Consider the following 20964-nt stretch of genomic DNA (forward strand, 5'->3'; position numbering starts at 1 on the left):
ATGTCAGATTAATGTTCATACAATAATCATAATCAGCTGAAAGAGCTTTGTTACCGACTGAATTCAGCTGACTACAGCTCATACACGGAAACATGAAATCATGAAAGTAAAGTATTATTAAATAGCTACAGTATGCAGTAATGTACGATTAACAAGAGTTAAGGTGTATAGATGACTTAAAACAATAAATACGCTTATTATGAGATCATTTTCTGCGGTGCTGTATATCAGTGTCATTACTCAAAAACAGAATTAGATTCAGTAAATCTCATCAGCACTAAAATACACCAAAGGATGTTGTCAAGAGTCCCCCAAGATGGGAGATACCACGTCAGCAAGCTGAGGGGGGTGCCCTTTAAGGGAGAGGACTAAGGAAAAGTGAATAAATAAAATAAACTAGCTGTGTATTCAAGGTGGGGTTGGATTCCAAGCATCTAAGAAACATTCATACCTTTTGAATTATTTAAGTACCCAAAAGGTTTCAGCACAAAGATGACCTCATTATTCAGGGACCAGTAAAATATCAGGATCCCGGACCACTATGTCTGCATGGGAATATATGTAGCTATCTAATTAACATATCCATTTGAATCACCATCACTCGAATTTTATATCTCATCATTAATAATATGAGACACATCCCACAATCCCCATAATTTGTGCTGGGGGACGTTGTACGAGAGACATGTGGCTGAGAAAAGTAGCGTATTTGATTGAGGTGTTAGTGAACAGAAGGTTGCTGGTACAAATCCCAGGGTCAGCAGAGATATCATTAATGTTTGCTGCTTAGGATAAAAGCAACAAACTATTCATAAAAGGGAGACGGGGTATTTAGTGTGTTGATGATGCAACGGGAAAAATTCGCCCCAAGCTTCCGTTGGGCTCTTCCTTTAGAAATAAAGTTGCCTGCCAGGTGAATGGGATAGTTAAGCTCAACTCGAGTCTAAGGTGACCAGTGAAGGCTGTCTCACCATCTCCAACCAAGTGGAACAAACCATCTTCATACTCAATATAACTTAGTAACAATCCAGCTGGGCAAAGCAGGAACGGGCATGAAGGCAGACTCACCATCCGACCCCAAAAGTATAGAAACACCTGGATCGAGATCTGAGCCAACAGTCAGTTCCTGGTACAAGCTTGTCTTATATCAATGATATCATTCAATAAAGAACAGGCTCAGCGTGAAGGAGGGAGTGAGCCGTGGACCATGTTAGGCCGTTTATTCTCCATGACACACCTTTTGTCCTGGAGTCTGCGATGTTTTTATTTGCTGAGAGTGATGAGCCAAGTCCTGAAGCAGTTCTGATGTTGCAACGTGTAGCACCTTGCTGCCAGAGCTCGAGTTAGTGCAGGTGCTGTTACTCATTACATCTGGTATCAGCTAGAAGGGACAGAGCAGAACGTGGGCTGAACCTGTACAACTCGCCAGCTACCCTCCTCCAGAACGTGTGCTGCTCTGCTCCTGCACCCAGCCGATTCCTGGTAGAGAGTTTGTAATGTTATTTAGCTCAAAGATATAAGACACGAAGGCTACTTTTAATTATTAGTTGAGCAGAAACGGTTGTATGCAGCTATGACAGTATGCTGTGACTGACACTTGAAAGTGCCAATCGTTGGACCACAGACTACTGATTTAACAAACGGAAGTCCCGCCTCCCTCATTTTAGTGATAATGACATATGAGGCTTTAGTCTCATTGGTGGGAGTTTCACTTCTAAATCAGACTGCATATTAAGAGGCAGGTGAGCTCAGCATTAACACGCATTCAAGTAGACAGACTTCGATCAAGAATAACGCTCATCAAGTCATAGTGACAGGGAGTGGCTGTGGTGAATGAGTGAGGCAAAATATTAAATAACTGTCTTAACAGAATCCCTTTATCCTCCTGCAGGCACAGTAATGCTTTTCCTAAGGCGCTGTAATGATCTACCAATGAGCTACCATTTTATTTTAGCTTGGATCTCTCTATAGTGTTTGATCTCTCTTATTCAATCGTGGTAACAAACTTATATAAAGGTTGATGCCTTTCACCAAAACAATTTCCACACATCTAATGTGTCATCTTCCTCTTCCTCAGCGCACTTTTTCTACATGTCCTGCACATATTTTATTTTAAAAAAAGGAGTTTTATTTTTAAATTCAAGCCTCTGCCTGCCAGTGCTACCAACAGCAGCTGAGCCCATCGGGCAAAATAACCACGGCCATATCCTAAAAACCGGGGAGAATTCTGCCAGGACGGGTCAGTACTGGAAACAGACGAGACTTCTGAAGAGCGGGGAGTTGGAGACGGCGTAACGCGGCGGAGTAACCGAACACATCAACACAGGAGCCTCTGTGCCTGAGACACCTCGCTTCAACCTCCAGATATTTCTGTCCAGAGTCAGGAGATAAAATAAAAGCAAAACACAAAACATATCATTAGAGGGTCTCTTCACTTCCATTGTATTTGCTTATTCAACAGTTAAGTACATAATGAAACACTGTGTTGTTAACATGTATTACTAATAAATTCACTGATGCATTTTAATGGCATTTTGGGATGTTTTCCCACACGTCAGTCGGCACTGTCAGGGACGCTCCTCCTGTAAAATGACGTGTGGCCGTTTCGGGAATCTGTGTCCTGCACCGGTGCAGTTCTGTCTGTCTCTCTCACTCCGGCAATCAGTTTCTCTGCCTGGAAACATTGCTTTCCGAGTACAGAATCCAGCCGCCCGAACTCCCAGCAGGCGTCCGTGTGCTGTCTGGCATATCGCCGCTGCATGGCTGGCTGGTGTTGCTCCTGCTCGGGGCAGTGGGGGGGCGTTAATTAACAATCCTGGTAATTTTAGTCAGGCAGTTCCAGGGCAGAGCTCTGATTGGCACAGGACTCGGGGCCAGAGTTCCTAGCGGCATCTCTGACTGTCAGCTGATGACAGAGGCATTCGAACCACCCAGTAAGGATCAGAATTTTTTTACTCACTGTAAAAAAGTACCTGAATCCTGCATGTAGGCATTTCGGCTGTCCAGAGTCACATTTCTGCAAGGCTGCCTCCGCATTTGAGGAGTTATACAAACAAACCATGACCCCTAATTCCGCGGCTATGCACACTTATCATTGGACTCAGGGTAGTCTGGTGCTATCATAGGACAAAATACTTGTCATCAAAAATATTCTGTGGCTGTAGTAGTGTAGAACAATCCCCCCCCCCTTGATGTTTCAAAGCAAATTTGCACCTTAACCTTCAGTGACTACATGCAAACACCTGTGCCCACCTCCCTCCTCCCTGCCACGCCGGACGCAGAAACACAGAAACGCATACTTACTATCGAGCGTGTGCATGTGGCAAATACCTGCATGGGATGGTGCAGCCCCTGAATTTAAAGGGAGACACTCACTCAGTCAAGAGTGGACATGGTTAAGGAAGTGCAACAGCATTTGACACAGAGTAAGAATATGCATGACCTTTCACCCAGAAACCTGTGGATAGATTCTGTTTGTCCATCCATGTTTTATAACTATTTACCCAGCAGAGGGTGATACAGGAGCCTTTCCCCGAAAGCACAGGGCATAAGGCAGGTGGCGTCCTGGACGGGATGCTGATGCATCTCAGGAACTCAGGAAATCTACAATCTACAGCAGCTCACATTATTGCATACTTCTGGCCAGAGAACAAAGCCAGAGAACAAAAGCATAACTTCAAAAATGATGCTACGGAACTAGATCACATAAATTACGACAGATACGGATTGTGCAGGTACGGCTAAAATACCTGATGAGGGTGTGAATGGTGAACGGTGCAATCATCTATTACACAATACTGTCTGATGTGTGAGATTTCTACATAGCTGCTTAGCCACTCGTGAGATATGTGCTCAATGCAACATCAACAGTATGAAAACAAAGGCAAACTTCTTTACTACTCAGGTTGTATCTGATACACTATTATCTTGAGAGAATTTAAAAACCACAACGCTAAGAAAACACAAGCTGAATTACAGTGTTTTGAGCCTCGTAAAGTCTGCCCATTGCATAACCCCACTCAGCGGTGGTATGTGAGGTACTGCCATCACTTTAAATCCACCATTAAAATAACTCACTTCACTGACAAAGGCAGAACCATCCCAGTAAGTAAACAGCCCACATTTTGTGAATGGCAGGAGCCTTACATAACAAACTGGAGCGCTGTTCAGGCCACGTGGTCTCCGTATGCGCTCACAATTGCCTTTGCACTTACTCCCAGGAACGCATAAACACAAGGAGATGGCAAATGTTTCAAATACCTCCAAAACACTGTCATCGTGGCTGTCTGTAAGCACAGGGCTACAAGCACACGGTGTGCTCGTCTCAGCCAAAATGATACGCGTGTCTCCTGTATACATATCTGTCATGAACCGGTGCAGCGGATCTCGTGTCAGCTAAGTCTAGGCACGTTGAAAAACCGATATGATCCACCTCCCCTGTACAGGTGATGATTATCGCTGTCTTAGGCTGTCATTTGGAAATTTTTTGAATTCCTTCAAGCAGATGGTTACCCCTTTAGTAAATACCACAACTTGTCGTAAATAAACCAAAAAAGAATGGACCAAATGAATTATACCATAATATGTCAAATTAACACTGGATGTTATTTGAATAACATCCATCCATCACCCACTTATCCTGGTCAAAGTTAGGTGGTCCTGGACCCTATCCCAGATAACATAGGGCATACGGCTGGAGCACCCTGGGGCACCAGTCAATCACAGGGCACATACATGGGCACTCAGTCACTGCCGGCGACTCAGAGAGACCAGTCAGCCTAACAATATGTCCTTGGACTACAGGAGTAAACCCATGAGTCATAGGAAGCCACCAAGAATGTTAAAATGGCACCAGTGGAGGGATGGATGTTATCAGCTGATGCATATTTAATTGAGATGTCCACCAAAAGTATCACATCTTCATGGAAGACCAGTCTTGGGTTATACTGGACACCTAGGACTCCAGAGACAATGTCCACTACATATTTCTCCACTACATTTTTATGACGACATCTATCTTAATTTCTCAATTAAAAATACTGATCTGAATGTTTATTAACACAATTGTTTATTATTAAGACAGTAAAATGTTGCAAAAAGAAGGGGTGGCCAATCTTATCCGCAAAGGGCCGGTGTGTATGCAGGTGTTTGGGGTAACCTTTAGGTCAACTATTCAAACCCAGGTGTGAGGACTCTTCAGCCAATCAGCCCTTAGTGATCTAATTAGGGAGTTGCAGCAAAACCCGCACACACACTGGACCTTTCTGGAGAAGATTGGCCATCCTTGATTTACACTATGTGTGCATACACACTTGCATAGACTGGTACTCAAATCTTTGTGGGGACCATCTATTCATTTCTATGGGCAAAACCCTAATCCCAAAAATAACAACCTTAACTCCTACCCAGCCTTAACCTTAACCATAAGTAGTAAAATAAAATAAAAGTCTTTCGGCATTTTTTGTTTTTTGATTAGTTTAGATTAATTCGATTATTTTTTTATATATAAAAAAATGGTCTTCACAACATCAAAATAACAGGTTTTTTATCATTTGGTCCCTACAATGTAATGTATACCTGGACCACACACACACACACACACAGGTTCAGTTTATATCACTGCAAACAGAATGTGATGTGAAGTTCTAGAAGGATCAGACCAGGCAGCGGAGAGACACCATGTTTTTTACTATGGATAGATACATGTTACTCCGCTAGCTTGAAGGCAGGTGCCTGTGTGCTGGCTTCTCAGGCACTTCAAAGGCACGGCACACCCTCCTCTGTACACCGATTCATCCGAACGCCCTCAGCGAGGTAGCAGCTCTGGGCCAAACGGATCGTAAGGGGAACGTGTCACGCCACACAGTTCTGTTACGCTGTGCTGTGTCTCTGCCTCTCCGGCTCCTCAAATCAAACATATGTAGCGTCTCACATGGGTAAATATTTATGAAATATGGAATTAAATATTTAGCGCCTCACATCGGAGGGCTACAACATGAGGCTCGATGCTCTGTGTCCTTTAACTGATCATCCCACATTGTCCTGAAGAGAGAAAATATTCTGTAGATGAAAAATAATATAAATGTAAATATAATCTGGTGAGAATCTTCCTTTCATATATCCATTCAGCCACTTTCCGCACCCTGTCCATCTGAGAGTCACTGTTTGTGATGAGATGATTAAAAAAATGTCTAAAATGCAGCATAAAAAAGGCTTTAAATGCTGACAGGCACCTTAAAAACCATCACAGAATTATATATCGACTCAATATATATGCTGATTGTTTTACGCATCGCTGGCTCACTGTTTTCAAGCAGATATTGATAAAGGTGTCAGCCAATAGCAGGACTTTCACCCTAGAGATGTTAGGAAAGTCACCCATTGGCTTAAAGATCAGTATACACTCCCAAGCAATGGTGTTTATATGTGTCATTATGTATTTTTTCCCTATTTAATGAAAAATAGCTGTGCCTATGTAATGTCCAGTCGCAAACATTTTCCATAAACATTAGTGCCCACCTGGCATAAACTGCTCTCTGTATCTGTAATGACCTCGCAGCTGGGAATGCAGTATTACAGCATGTTCTTCCGCAAGTGTTCCTCATGTTTTGCTTGTCCGCTTCCCCTCCTCGCCCATGCTGACCGTGGATTACCGAGAGCGCCAGCAAACAGCAGACAAGGTCTCATGATGAGATGGAGGAACGAGCCGTCGTTGGATCCGATGAGGCCGGAGAACATCTGTCTTTTTACTTTTCATTTGGCACCTGTAGACACGCCATTTGGAAGCGTTCTCCATCTAGCCCTCACTGATGATCCATTCTCAGCCCCCCCCCCGCCCCACCCCATGTTCATACTCAGATTGCTGCTCCCCACAACCCCCAGTGTTGAGTGGACCACCGCCCCCTGTCAAAACAACCTAAGTCACCAGCTTATTAGGACCTGCCCACCTTCTCTCCACCTGGCTTCCCAAAATGTCCTCCTGAGGTTCAGAGCTTGTCTGGTATTTCTGCAGACTTACTGCTGTCCCACTTGCACGACTCTTATTTTAAAAACATCCGCTTAGACGATGAATGAATAATTGTCCTGGCACTGATGCTCAAAATTCAAGACTGAGGACGTTTGTAGATACTGCTGGTGTTATAACTACTGCCCTACATTCAGTGAAGAACAAACACAGTCCAGTGGAATCCCATTGTACTTGTATGAGTAAAAGACTTCAGCAAATAAACAGCAAAGCTTTACCCTGAAAGGTGCTTAGAGTCCGTGCTGATGCCTGTGCCTTCGAAATGTAACGTGAAAAAAAAAATCTGCATCTAGAAAATCATTCTTTTTTAAAATGCAGATTGCATCTGCAGACTATTAGTCAGCTCTAGTGTTAGTGAAGCCTGAACATTTCATAAGTGAAAAAAAGTTTTGTTACCACGGTGACAGTATAATTACCATAACAGTTCAATATTTTTCTTCATATATGAATTTATTAAAAGCCTATATCATGATGTGCATTATATTCAATATCTGTAATACAAAAAATAGTGGGAAAAAAGCAAGTCCACTGCTCAAAACCATAAATTCATATTCGACTGAGTTGAGCATTTTTGGTTTGCTTTTCATTATTTTTTTGCCTTTCAGCTGTCATTTTGCCATGTCCTATTCTGTTCATTCATCTCCTAAATTTCTATAAGGACCCTTGATCAAATAAACAGACCCGGAAAAAATAGCATTTACCACTTGTAGCGGAATGATACATTCCTCTCGACAATCTGAAGTAGCCAGCTAGGGAAGGTTTAACGCTGAAAAACATGGGCAACGTAACATAAAAATGAATTTTATTATTAAGCAAAATCACTTCGGAAAATCTATGCAGTGAATGTCCAGGCCTGTGCAAAGGTCCCCCTTGTAGGATACACAAATATCAAAATTACAATATCAAAACAACAAGAGGGAATGTTACTGGCGGCTCAGGTCAGCCAGGAACGGTGCGTGTGCTGGTCTGCAGCCAAACAGTTGCTAGTGTAAGTCCCACAGACGCTTTCTGTTATAATTAAAAACTGTCAGATTCAGCCTCCAGCTGGATGAACCATTGCCGAAAACAGTCATAACGGTTTGGAATAATATAATTTATGGACCCAAGGGTTGGTCTGTGATGTCAGGATTTCAAACTGCTGCTGGATACATTGATCCCGAATAAAACAATAATCACCTTTGTTTTCTTATAATGCTGCTTTTTTCATATTTTCCTAAATTATAAAATTCATCTTATATTTTTGGTCTTGGACTCCTCTGCTATACTATTTGCAACTCTCTATAAGATAGGATGGGGAGCTGTGACTGGTGCCCCCCTCCCCCGCCTTTAAAAGGCTCTAGATTGCGTACGGCCATCCTGCGGTTTGTGTAACCCCTCATCTCCCTCCTCCAAAGCCCCCGCAAACGTGTCAAAGACACACCATCTGCAGCTCCATCACTGCCCATCATGTTTACATCAGTATCTGATAAGTGTCTGTCCTGACGAGAGCCCAGGATCCCAACCCCTGGATCAGAAAAATGCTTTACATTCCACAGCTATAAAAAATCAGCACAGCGTGGATCTCATCAAGCTCACAAAGATGAAGTCTCAACCACTTGTGCTAAAGCCATGACTGTCCAGCTGACTCGCGATTCGGCCAATCGCCTAAGGTCATGTGCTGAGTGTGTAACACACTGCTGTAAATAGTCAGTTTGTTACCTCTATGTATTCAAAAAGCAGAACAGTCTGGAAATGTGGAAACTACTTTATCCAATGACTACTCTATGGCACGGCTGAAGAAATCAGGTTAAGGTCTTGCTTCTGCAGCTCAACTCATTGAGCATGACGCTAACAATGCAAAGGTTCGAATGGAAGGGGGTTAGGGTAACTTGTAATCCTTCCCTCTACTGGAACTTGCTTTGGATAAAAGTGTCAGATCAATATAAATGATTCCCACCATTTACGTAGCATCTGACCTCCTGACGGAATGCGATGGAAGTGATTCTTCCTGAAGTTGGAATTTATCTACATTTACCCCAACTACAATCACACTAGACTTCAAACGTTTTAAATGAGAGGAACATTAACTTTCAATTTTAAAATGAACAACAAAATTATAAAGTTATTCTTTTCAGACTTGTATCTGTAGGTGATTCTCACTGTGGTCACCTTATGTAATTTGGCAGTCACAGAAACGTCTCACAATACAGGACTGAAATTTCTGTTGGACTGCAAACATATAGGCACTCAGACCGCTTAGCATTCATTAGAAGAAACAAACTGGCAGATGCACCCAGAATCTGGCACCCTGTTGCAGTATCAGAACCTGCAGCACACAGGACCAGTTATGCTTCCTATTTTTAACCTCAAGTATTCATCAGCTGCCTGTCTTGTACGGGCATCACCGCAACATGATACAAACTAAGGAGCGTCAGTGCCGCTCTCATCGGCACATGGCTAAAGCCAGTACCTGGAAATTCTGACCAGTCACCTGACCTGCACCTTCATTTGTGATTGGCCGCTGTACAACGAGCATCGATTTCCTTCTCTTTATTTAAGATAAGTGATGAATGTGGCTGTTTCATTCTGTTTAATATAGATCAAATAATCAATCTGGCCTTGGAGGGCAATACATCCTCATTAACTATATACATAAAATAGTCAATTTAAAAAATCTGAAGCTGTGATTTACTTCCTTTATGCAAGCAGGTAAAAATTTAGATTTTTTTTTTTTATAATAATTGTGCTTTGTGTTTTATTAACCAACATAAACACAGTACAACACAATTAGATCTGCCATTTTTAAATTCATTATTTACACAATATTCATATTAAATTCAAATTCAATAAAAAAAAAACTTTATTTGTCCCCATGAGGCAATTGAAGACACACAGGGCAGTTGAACAAGGACACAGTGACGTAAAGTGCAACAGTATTTACAGTATTTAGAAGATGCTGTGCAAAATTACTAATTATAAATGTATTTAGATGTATTTATTTATAAGACTCTATTACTCAAAGCAACATACAGTTACAAAAGCAGAGTCAGACAGACCCCGGAATAACGGAGGGTTAAGGACCCTGCTCAAGGTCCCGATGGTGAAATCAATCTGTAGAATGTGGGATTTGATCTGGTGACCTTCTGATGACAGACATGGTGTCCTAACCCACTGAACCCCACTGTTTTTTGAGAAATATGGAAACACACAAATTGTGATGCCTTAGTAATTATAACATGTAATTTATAAGCAGATTGTGTTTGTTTTATTTATACATTTCCTGAAATAATGCATAGTCACCACCTAAATCAGTCACTGATGAGTGCCATTCACACCCTTGAAATGGGACATATTTAGTTCTCCAGTAGGGGGGTGGGAGTGGTATTCATTATTTTATTACCTGGCTATGTGCTTGCTTGGGAGCAAAAACATTCAGGAGGGGGTTGCTCAAGCCCCTAATTTAACGTGTTCACGTGCCTGCCCCCTATGGTCGGTGTAAGGTACTACCAGTGTACTACGCGGCATTTGGCCTTCAAGAGGCTCCTGTGTTGCCGCTGGGCAGAGCGACCTCTGGCAAAGCACCGGAGTCTGGCAGCTGCTTCTCATACAGACACTGGATAGTTGCTCTGACCCAGTCGTAAAGATTAGCCCGGTCCTTAAAAAATGTTACATATTATGACAGCTTTGCAGACTGTGGCCTATTATTGACATAGTGGGCTTGGTCGTCTTGGTATCGATATATCAGACAGTGTACAGCCTTCAGCAACAGGAAATGACACAGCACTGAGCGTCTTGCACACCTACAGCACATGGGAATAAACGGGCACGCTGGGGGTTTCTCCCGCTGCGGCTCATCGGTTTACAATCCAGCTCATTAAATCATCCGCCTAATTAATTACGCGACGCCGCGTTCGCTCCGCAGCCGATGTGGCACAGCAACAATCAAACAATAACGGCCTCATCCGCCTTCAACAAACACGCTCCGTCTTCCCAGGCCTGTCGATGGCGCATTAATTATCTCGCACTAAATAAATATTTGCAGACACGTTTTTAAAATACACGCAGGTAAGACGGGAATCAGATTGTCCCTGCCGTACATAATAATAACGACATCTGCAAGATTGTTCTTAGAGATGCTGAGTACGGGTGGGTCATAAAAGGTATTTTGGCAAAGGGGAGTCAGTCGGGAGACTTTCTGCTCCGAAACTTGTTCAGCAAATATCCGGCGTGTTCTTTCCCCCCTTTCAGACAAGACATGATAACATTACTTTTCCAGCGGCGTGACAGATTTCTGTGACGCGACTATCAAAGGCTGATTTCCTATTCCAGAGGCATCACCATATGACTAAATCAGATGCTGGGAGATACAAATATGCCTTCAGCTGAAAGCGACAAAAGAACTCAGTTCTCCAGGGGTTAGCATCAGACTATACCATTGGTTAACACAATTGAGCTCTGTTCCAAAACGTTGTTTATCACAGATCCCTAACTGCTGAATACAGTGGTTTGTTTTCATAGACACTAGCTAACCCGGTACCTTACATGATTATAAAACAAGCTCTTATTAATCTGGACAGACTGAGAAAATGCACACAATGTACGAACGGGTGCATTTATAAAATGTTTCCATATATAGATGATATTACAAGATTAACCACAACCAAGTAAATACTAGTCGAAAAGCTTTTAAATTTTAAACCACCTGGTTACCTTTCATATAAATCGCATAATATTGCAAAAGGAAGCGTTAAATATAGCCACGACATAACGTTTGATCCAAACGGAAAGGAAACGCTGGTGTACGGTGTCGAAGGAGGGGACAGTAACTGGGCACAGGTTGTCACACAAGAGCGACGGTGACGAACGCGCTGCTTTATATTCGTACCCGTTCAGCGAAAGCCGCTGTCCAGAATTCTCAGTCCTAATGAGCGCTTCATAAAAACTGAAACCGGTTGCCTAGGGACATCACACAGTGGGCACCAAACACATCTCCAAAAAGACGTGTGTCTGAAAAAAAGTCAGCATTACAGTGAAGACTTCCTCCAAAAGGAGTGTTTGCTTAAATAAGCATACGAGATATGAATGGCGGTGCTTCCCCACCAAGAGCTATACACGGGACAACTTCAAAATATTCGCCATTATTCCTTGCCAAGTTGACAGTTGAATCGTTACTTTTTTCCCCGCGTCCTATTAGAAGACACCCCTGGCAGCAATTCTATTTTTGGAAAACTTTTTAAAAATAATATCGAGAATGACTGACTTGATTGCTGCTCAGTGTCATCACTGGACAAGCTGACTGAGTAGCTTTTTAAAACCAGCGGAATTCATGTATCAGTCTCAGTAACAGGGTCTACAATGACCCAGTAAAGTGAGCGCACACTGGCCAGCGCAAGACCTAAATACTTCGGGCAATCAGGTTACGGCTTGTTATGAAGAGCAGACATAATTAGGCCTATTTTCAGTGCCAAATTTTCAAATAGTTCATTTTCTTTTGGACAGATATCAGCTTCAAAGTTCATAATTAATTTTCCAAGCAAAAAAAAAAAAAAAAAAAAAAACGAAACACGCCGTTCGTTATTTAAATAGACTGCAATTTTGTTATTTTAAGATACACAAGAGAATAAAGAAGGTCTCGTCAGATACAGATTTTTTATTTAGAAAAATATATAATATATGATAGCTGTAATATTCTCTTATAGCTAATGCAAACTATAAGCTGGCTGCACTATCATCTTCACAGCCCGCTGGGCGCCTTCTCCAGATCGCAGTCAGCGGGGCACTACGCGCCCGTAAGTAACGCGGTCCTCGTCTTCCCTTGTGCAACCGCCAAGGCTTTCTTTAGCAAGCAAAGAGCCACCGCTGGGTATTCGCTAAGTATCTAATCTCAAGTGACAGGTCACCCTCGTAATGAGAAGGCAGCGCGTTTGAAAGTCAGCTGCATCTGCGTTCCCGAGCCGTGCACGTAACGCGTCAATTTGCACGCTGTCTAATAGTATTGGTCAGGTCCTCTACCAACCTAATACAAATAAATGTATGGCCTGATAGTCTACTCAGTGCAGTGTAGCTGCATTGATAGAGTTTTATGCGTCAGTGGTGGGCTTCTTAAAAGCCCTACGAAGAAACTCACTCCTTCGCCGATCGCAGCTAACCCTATACTGATGAGTCGCTACATTCACAGAAAAAGGAACAAGGGTGACAAATATATACTCTTCTAAAAATAGAAACGCGATCGTCCAATAGGATTGGCGAAGACGTCGAACGTGCCTGCCAATAGCTTTCCGGAGGAGACGGGTCCTGTGTCATGCGACGTCGGCTATTGGTTAGAGGTGATATCATAGGCGTGTAGACAAGCTGGCCCACGCCGGATTGGTCGCCGTTTCAAAAGCATACAGCTGTCACGGGAGGAAGGTTGGATGCAAGGTTTGAATAGGGAAGTTTACCAGGCGCTGGGTCTTGTAGAGAGTTAGTTCGCGGATTGGGAAAGGTTTGCATTTGCGAGTCAAGCGGGACTCAGTTTGGCAGCATTGAGAGAAAAACATCTCATTTCGGCTTGATTGCATGTACGAGTACAGCAGAAGGTTGCTTGCTGTAAAGACTTCAACTTTTTTATTTACAACTTGATTGCCTGTACATTTTTAAATAGTCTGTTACGAGCAAACTTTATCTGGGATTTAAAATGGATGTTCTACCGATGTGCGGCATCTTTCAGGAGCTTCAGATCGTACACGACACCGGGTATTTTTCGGCTTTGCCTTCACTTGAAGAATACTGGCAGCAGGTAATGAATCTCTATCTTCTTTTTTAGAACTAAACCCGGTTCTGGACCTAAACCTACAGATGTCAATATCAGCTGTCTAGCTGTTTGATTGGGTACTGAAACGGCAACGTGCGCTGTTGCCACTACTGCTCTGCACGTCACTTGGTACTTAACCCGCTAGACAGTTGACTGAGTTTTTCTTTGCTTTTACTTAGGTGAAAATATACCGCGGCTACTGAAGTGAGACGTTTATCTGACTCTGTCTGTACATTTTAATGAAGTGTTAATCGAATCTGGTCCAGCTGCCGTACTGTAAATGAACGTTTTCGCTTTGCATTTGCTGCCTTATGGTAATGCATTACTTACAGGAAATAAACTCGGACGCATACCATTCATTCACTATCGCACATCTGGAACTTATCTCGGAGTCCATAACGGACTTGATCTCTTACACCGAAGTTCACACAGTCGGTTTAATCCTTTGCAAAAAAGAAAAGAATTCGGAAAAAAACCAAAAATATATTTAAAACTGGGCAGCCCTTAGAGGTCTGTAAAAGAACTTGATGTTGCACAAAAATGAGAATATTGCGACACGGTTAGTTGGACTAAATGAATGAGATCGTGACGCAACAATGCAATCGCTTGTTTTTATTGCTATGTGGAACATTGTAAGCACGTAATTCTGCTCGACTCTCACGGCAACAGTGTTTCAGCGATCGCTTACTGCGTCTGAAACTTCTGCTGCTCTGGGTGTTTTGAAATGTTGACGTGGGAGGTACTAAATAAACTCTAGTTTACTAGAGTGCTTCTTTTTTTGTCATTCTTTTTTATGAAACAAAAATAAACATGAAACATCGGGCCTACGCGAATCCCGTACTTTGACAGGAGTGCTTAATTAGTATGCATTTCTTTCTTCAAAGCTGCTTTTGTAGGGGGATTTGCCATTGAAGTTGAAAGCGGTTCCCTTCAGGCATTTTAGGGTCTGGCACCGAGTCAAGTTCTTCGTCGCAGAGTCGCTTTTGGTAACGGGTACACGTATGTTACACTATAGGCAATTACTAACCAAGTATTTTTTAAAAAAAACGTGCTTGGAGAGCAAGAAGTGGCGTCTGAATCGATACTGTCATGAAGGATACGTGCGTCTGGTTTTCATGGTGATCGCCAGATATCTGGACAGTCATAATGAAAGAGTAGCCATGTCAAAAGCGTAAACACTGCGTGCCCGAGAGCAGCGCGATGACTCGGCGTGTGGGGAAGCACCGAACTTCCGCAAAGTGCAACTTAGAATATTGTTGTAACTTTTAAAAATATGCAAGCCGGTTGTTTGGACAGGAGGTCGTGAAGCTGCTGAAGCAAAGTGATTAATGCAGTCCTACGGAAACCCAGGATGGGTAAATAAGGCTCGGAGGAAGTTAAGACGCTTCCTTCCTTTAAGACCTGCACGGCTCTAGGTATCGCAGGTCCCAGATCAGTCGACGAGCGCCCTGTGCAAGCTTTAAAAGGCGTTATGTAATAGTGGGTTATGGACTTGGAACGTAAACTGGAGGATAATGACGAGCAGCAATTATCGCATGGAAAAACGAAACTGCCGGTGATATATAATAACATTATTATAATTATTATGATTATTGTTATTATGATTGTCATTCTTCTTATTATAATTATTGTCGTTATGGAAGGTTTAATCGAAAATGATAATTGTGGGTAAACATACACCGCATTCACATTTCTTTTTATATCCAGAGTTGTCCCAGTGTTCCTTTACTTATTTGGCAGATGTTACCTTGTCATACATTATGTTTTTGTTGCTTAGCCGCTATGATTATTATACGCGTATAGGATCAGCTGTGCCGGGAAAGAGCGGCTCCCCCTGAACCTGGGTCATCACGCGGCCACACGCCAAATCCGTCCCTAACCACGCAACCCCCCCTCTGCTCTCGCCTAGACCTGCCTGGAGCTGGAGAGGTACCTTCAAAGTGAGCCCTATGTCTCTGCATCTGACATCAAGTTCGACGGTCAGGAGGACCTCTGGAGCAAACTGATGCTGATGAAGGCGGAGCCTGCTCCGCGGATCGCGCATGTCGCTGAGGATGATGGACCAGACAACCACATCTCAGAAACCAACAGCTTGAGCTCTGATGCCAGCAGCGAGGCGTCGGACAGCTCGGAGGACCTCTCGCCTACGTGCAGCTTCACGGCCGACTCGCTAGGGGGAGTTCCTGTCCATGGGGGTCACTTCGGCTCCTCTGTCATCGCCACGCCTCCATCCTCGCCAGAGGCAATCAGGGAGGCAGGGGCTCCTCGGGTCTGGAGCTCCGCACACCCGGAGCAGAGCTCCCCAGGGAAGATCCGAGGTGGCGGCGTGGGAAAAGGGGCGGAGAAAACGCTGGTGGGTGCGGCCGGGGAGGTGTCACCCGACGGCAGGAAGCGGGTCCATCGCTGCCACTTCAGCGGCTGCCGGAAGGTTTACACGAAGAGCTCACACCTGAAGGCGCATCAGCGCACACACACAGGTGAGCTCCTAGGCACGCTGCCTGGTCATGTGACCACACGGTGCCCAGCCTGATAGCGAGAATCCCAACTTTGAGGACGATAGGAGCTGTGGCTAGGGTGTTTAACTCCATCCTCCCTAATTAAATTCCCCTGATTGAAAAAAGTATGACTTAACCCACTTGGAATGTGGGTACTTGTGGGTGGGGGGGTGGGTGGGGGGGGCTTATTTGGATTAAGAGACACGGTTCATCAAAGACCTAAAATTTCACAATGGGAATAGAAAACCATTCAGTTTTTTTAATAGCTGCCCAAATCTTTTTTAATGCTTTTGTTATGTAATTAAACAGCATTTGTTGCTCTTTTTAGCCATGAATTTCTGTGTGTTGAGTGTGACTGACTGAGCGTGACCCCAGGCGGCCTACCCACAATGCCGTGTGTCCCCCGCTGCAGGTGAAAAGCCATACCGGTGCTCGTGGGAGGGCTGTCAGTGGCGTTTCGCGCGGAGCGACGAGCTGACAAGACACTTCCGGAAGCATACGGGAGCCAAGCCGTTCAAATGCAGCCACTGTGACAGGTGCCACCTCTCTTTCACCCCCCACCAGTCACCCCCACCAGTCACCCCCACCAGTCACATCACTAACTTTCTGTGACAACTGATAGAAAGACTGTTTTGGGACACTGAAGGATTGTATTAGTGTGTCAAGATGAAGAAATGTAGAAAAAATGTGCATGTCTACTGTTAATTTATGGGGCGGTTTATGGCTCAGCGGGTTGGAAAGTCACTGGTTCACATCCCAGAGTGGTTTCATTTTTGGGCTCCTGAGCAAGGCCCTTAAGCCCCAGTTACCCCAGGGACTGTCTGACCCAGCTTTCCCAAAAAATAAATCTGTGCTGCTTTGGATAAACGTGTCTGCTAAATACATGAAATGTAAAATGTGTAGGATGTGACTGTGATTTGCTTTCGCAGGTGTTTCTCCAGGTCCGACCACCTGGCCCTTCACATGAAGAGACACCTCTGAGCTGGAGTCTGGGGAGCAGCAGGACATGGTGCCGTCTCCTGGCTTGGCTCACGGTTCGAGCCGCCCTCAGCGGAGGGGAGAGTGCCCTTTGCACGGTTCTTTGTGCCTCCGGAACTTTCCCGGGAGAAGATGCTCTGAAGGTTGCAGAATGCAAAGCAGCTGATCGTGAGGGGGTGTGTGTGTGTGGGGGGAGAGTCTGTGGAAAAAATAAGGGACAACCTGTGTGCATGTGGCACGGCATCTGGGGGGGGCTACTTTTTGTCTCCCACCCGGACGTGTGCACCGGTGTGACCCGCAGGGGGGCCCGGTGCGGTGAGAATGTCTGACCTTGTGTCGCTTTTGGACTGAATGGTGCAGAGGAACAAGGTCCATTTCCCCGTTTCCTCATGGTGATGGGGGAAAAAAGGGGGGGGTGGGGGGGCGAGGAGGGGATGCATGCGGTCGAGTGCAGCAGGGAGTCTTGACTTCCGGGGGAGGATGGGGGCTGTGGTGGGGGGTGTCTCCTGAGGGGAAACTACTGCGGTCTGTCTTCGATGACATCAGTGCCCCTCCCCCCCTGATCTCAAGGAAGGCGGAAATCCCTTCTGAATGAAAGGGGCTTTTTTTTTGGTGTTCGGTGCAGCTAATACATGTGCAATGTGTTAAGTAGCTTGTTTTTTACATGCTACAAAGCTGATTTGTAGTCCATTGTATAAGCCACGTGCTTAGAGGTATAACACAACTATAACGTCATAATAGAAGCCGGTGTTGCATGGTTAGGGTTACTTCCTGTCAGCTAACAGGACTGCAAATAGATACAGTACAGTGCAGCTAAATGGTCCAATGTTATATTATTGTGCATAAGGCCTTTGTTTTTGAGGGGGTTTAAACCACTATTGCTTAGCAACCGTTACTTATGAACCATTTCCTTTAACTTATTTATGACTTCAGGACTAATTTCGGCTTCTTTTTTCACTGTTAATGCACTGTTGACCTTAATGGTGCCTTATCCAAGCGACCTTGTCCTGTGGAATAGATGACTCCTTTGGGGGGTGGGGGGTGGGGGGCGGGTCACGTGTAGTGATGTGGTTTATCGAAATGCTTTATTAAGGCTCTATTTCACATGATCTTGCACTTTTCTTTGTGTACGCAGATGGTTATCGGTGACTTTCAGAGTAACCAGCTGACGTCATCTATTAGGGTTTGATCATTTTTCTGGCATCACACGAAGGTTTTTTATTTTTTTTCCTTCCCTGGCTAAAATGAGTCTAGTCTGAAAGAGCAAAAGAACCTGGAAATTTCATTCTCATAGTGCACTTAAGGAACAATTCGCCGAATTGTTTACTACCGTGTAGTATTTCACGTTTCATGTATATTGGTTCTACACTGAATGTGTTGCTTTTTTGTTGGTTTGGAGGTGCAGAGTCCCGACGAGGTTCAGCCGCAGCTCTCTGCTGTTGCGTGTCGGAAGGACGGCCAATGCTGCTTGCTGGCTTGAGATTAACTGTAATTACGAAGCAGCGGTGAGGACAGGGCCCTCCCTCGCCACGCAGCCGCTTAACCAATCGCCTGAGGGCACGCTGGCACGCAGTGCCGTGGACTGCTGACTCGGGGGAAGCGGCACACCGAGCCCTCGCTGAGGGGAGCTTCGGTCGAGGTGCCGTGGGGGCTGGGGGGGGGGGGGGCCGCAGGCAGCATTCTGCACTTTTCCGTTGAACAGATTCAGCGTAAACTGTGATTCAAAACATCAGCTGACGACGGCTGAGAAGCATTTTTAAAGGAGATTCATATTTTACACAGTAAGGGACCAAAATGAATAAACTGTATATAGTATCGCCTGTAGAGATGGCTACTGATTCCAGTTCTGAAAACAGAAACCTGATATGCATTATGGGTAACTAGGAAGTTATAGGTGTTTTTTTTTTGGGAATATGCCATTTAAAAAATAAGTGATCAAGTTAAAGCATATTGCTGCCATTATGGTAAAACCTCGGTCTGGGACTTCAAAAAAAAAAATCTTGTTCTCGAAACAGCAGCCAATGACATTCAGGTGTTAATTGAGCCTTAATGAAGCCTCACGTGTGTTTGCAACTTAACCAACAAATGTTTCTGTAATTTGATACTTCTTGTTCTATCAAAAATCCCTGTTATCTTAAGAATCTTTGTAAAAGCATTTTTGTAAGTTTTGTTTTTTGCTTTACAAAAGTTTTATTTTCAATTGTTTTGCAAAATTATTTCTGTATGAATGTATTTTTTATTGGAATAACAAGAAATTGGTTATCAGATGTTGTGTAACTGTGTTATTTCTTTGAATTTTGTAGGACGTTTGGGGCAAGCATTGCCAGTAACTAGGCTGGTAGCTGAACATCTAAAGAGATCTTCTACCAATTGAATGACAGTTACAACTTTTCTCATTATCTAGTGTGATCTAAAGAAACGCATAACAATGACATTTCCGACTAAATAATCCAAATAATTGTAATTAGTATTTTTTCCTGTCTGTGGTATTTGTGCTTGGATTTTGTCTTCCCCGGCATTGTTGACGCCTGTGATGTGTCGTTTTCCTGAGACGCTGAGGGTCAGGCTCCAGAAGGCGTGTATTATCGTAAAGATGAGATTCCAGGCGGCACTTTGGGGTGTATCCGTCTGTCGTGGTGAAACCTGGCCCAGATCAACTTCACCTGAATGCACCTATGAACACATTTTCGTAAAGATCAGTTTGTCCGTCATGTGCCCTCATTTATTTACTGTGTTGTTCTCAGTTTGCACACATATTATTATCATCCACCATAACAAGCATGTACTCATTCCTTAGCATATGGAAGAACAGGCATAAAATAATAGAATCTAGGATAGGAGTTAGGGGTTCGAGGTTCTGGAAGGGAAAGATGGACAGATAGACAGACTGAGACAGACAGACAGACAGGGTCTGTGGTTTTACTGCTGACTGATGGTTGATCATCTAGAAGCCAAGCATGTTTAATGTAGCTCAGTCTGAGGGCACTTTATTCCTGTGTTGTGGACAAGTATGATGCCTTCAGGGCTGGATGAAGCCCATGAGGACCGCTAAGCAAGCTTTACTGCCAGCGCCCTCAGACTGCGACAAAGTCAGACTGGGACACCCTGACAAAATGGGCTGACTGGCAGCGGATGCCTTACACATGAGAGCCGGTGGGCAGGGCACTGTCTGGCCAGGATGATGCTGGCTTCAAAGCGCTTAGAGCAGATGGTGCGTCCTTCCTATCCTGCCTTCCTGCACACGCACATCGGCATCATTATAATATATCCATGGTGACTGACGGCTCTGCCTATTTACAAGATGTTACATAATGTCAGAGTGTCAGATTTACACTAGCCGGTGTTATGTGGGCATCATTTCCCGGCCTGGCCCCTCTCGCCTTGGAGTGATCTCGGAGTGATAGATCACCACGAGCTAGTACATCCCCATCTAGATGACACACACCCCAGGCATAATGGCACGGAAGTCTTATTCTATTCAAATGAAGACTAATTCTTTATTAATAACGTCATTCCTGCAGCTTTTAATGGCTTCCGTTCGGTAATACTGGAATATTATTTGACTAAAACGCTTTTAATCCTTGACAATCTTAAGTGCTTACACCTTCTGCCAACTTAGATCTTGTTTTCAAATCATTAAATCTTCAATTTGAAGTGAGCTGATATGCCAAAATAAAGGCTTTATGTTTCATTTT

The 20964-nt window shown here is 44.0% G+C and overlaps 1 protein-coding gene across 1 annotated transcript; it reads left to right on the plus strand.

Annotated features, from left to right (window-relative positions):
* Nucleotides 1-13392: 13392 nt before the first annotated feature.
* Nucleotides 13393-19536, plus strand: klf6a (Kruppel-like factor 6a). The gene is made up of 4 exons (XM_049006111.1): nucleotides 13393-13781; nucleotides 15706-16273; nucleotides 16704-16827; nucleotides 17221-19536. The coding sequence occupies exons 1-4, from the start codon at nucleotides 13680-13682 to the stop codon at nucleotides 17270-17272; spliced, it is 846 nt and encodes a 281-aa protein (XP_048862068.1). The 5' UTR covers nucleotides 13393-13679; the 3' UTR covers nucleotides 17273-19536.
* Nucleotides 19537-20964: the final 1428 nt, after the last annotated feature.

This window comes from Brienomyrus brachyistius, chromosome 1 (assembly GCF_023856365.1).
Source record: "Brienomyrus brachyistius isolate T26 chromosome 1, BBRACH_0.4, whole genome shotgun sequence".
Classification (NCBI taxonomy): domain Eukaryota; kingdom Metazoa; phylum Chordata; class Actinopteri; order Osteoglossiformes; family Mormyridae; genus Brienomyrus; species Brienomyrus brachyistius.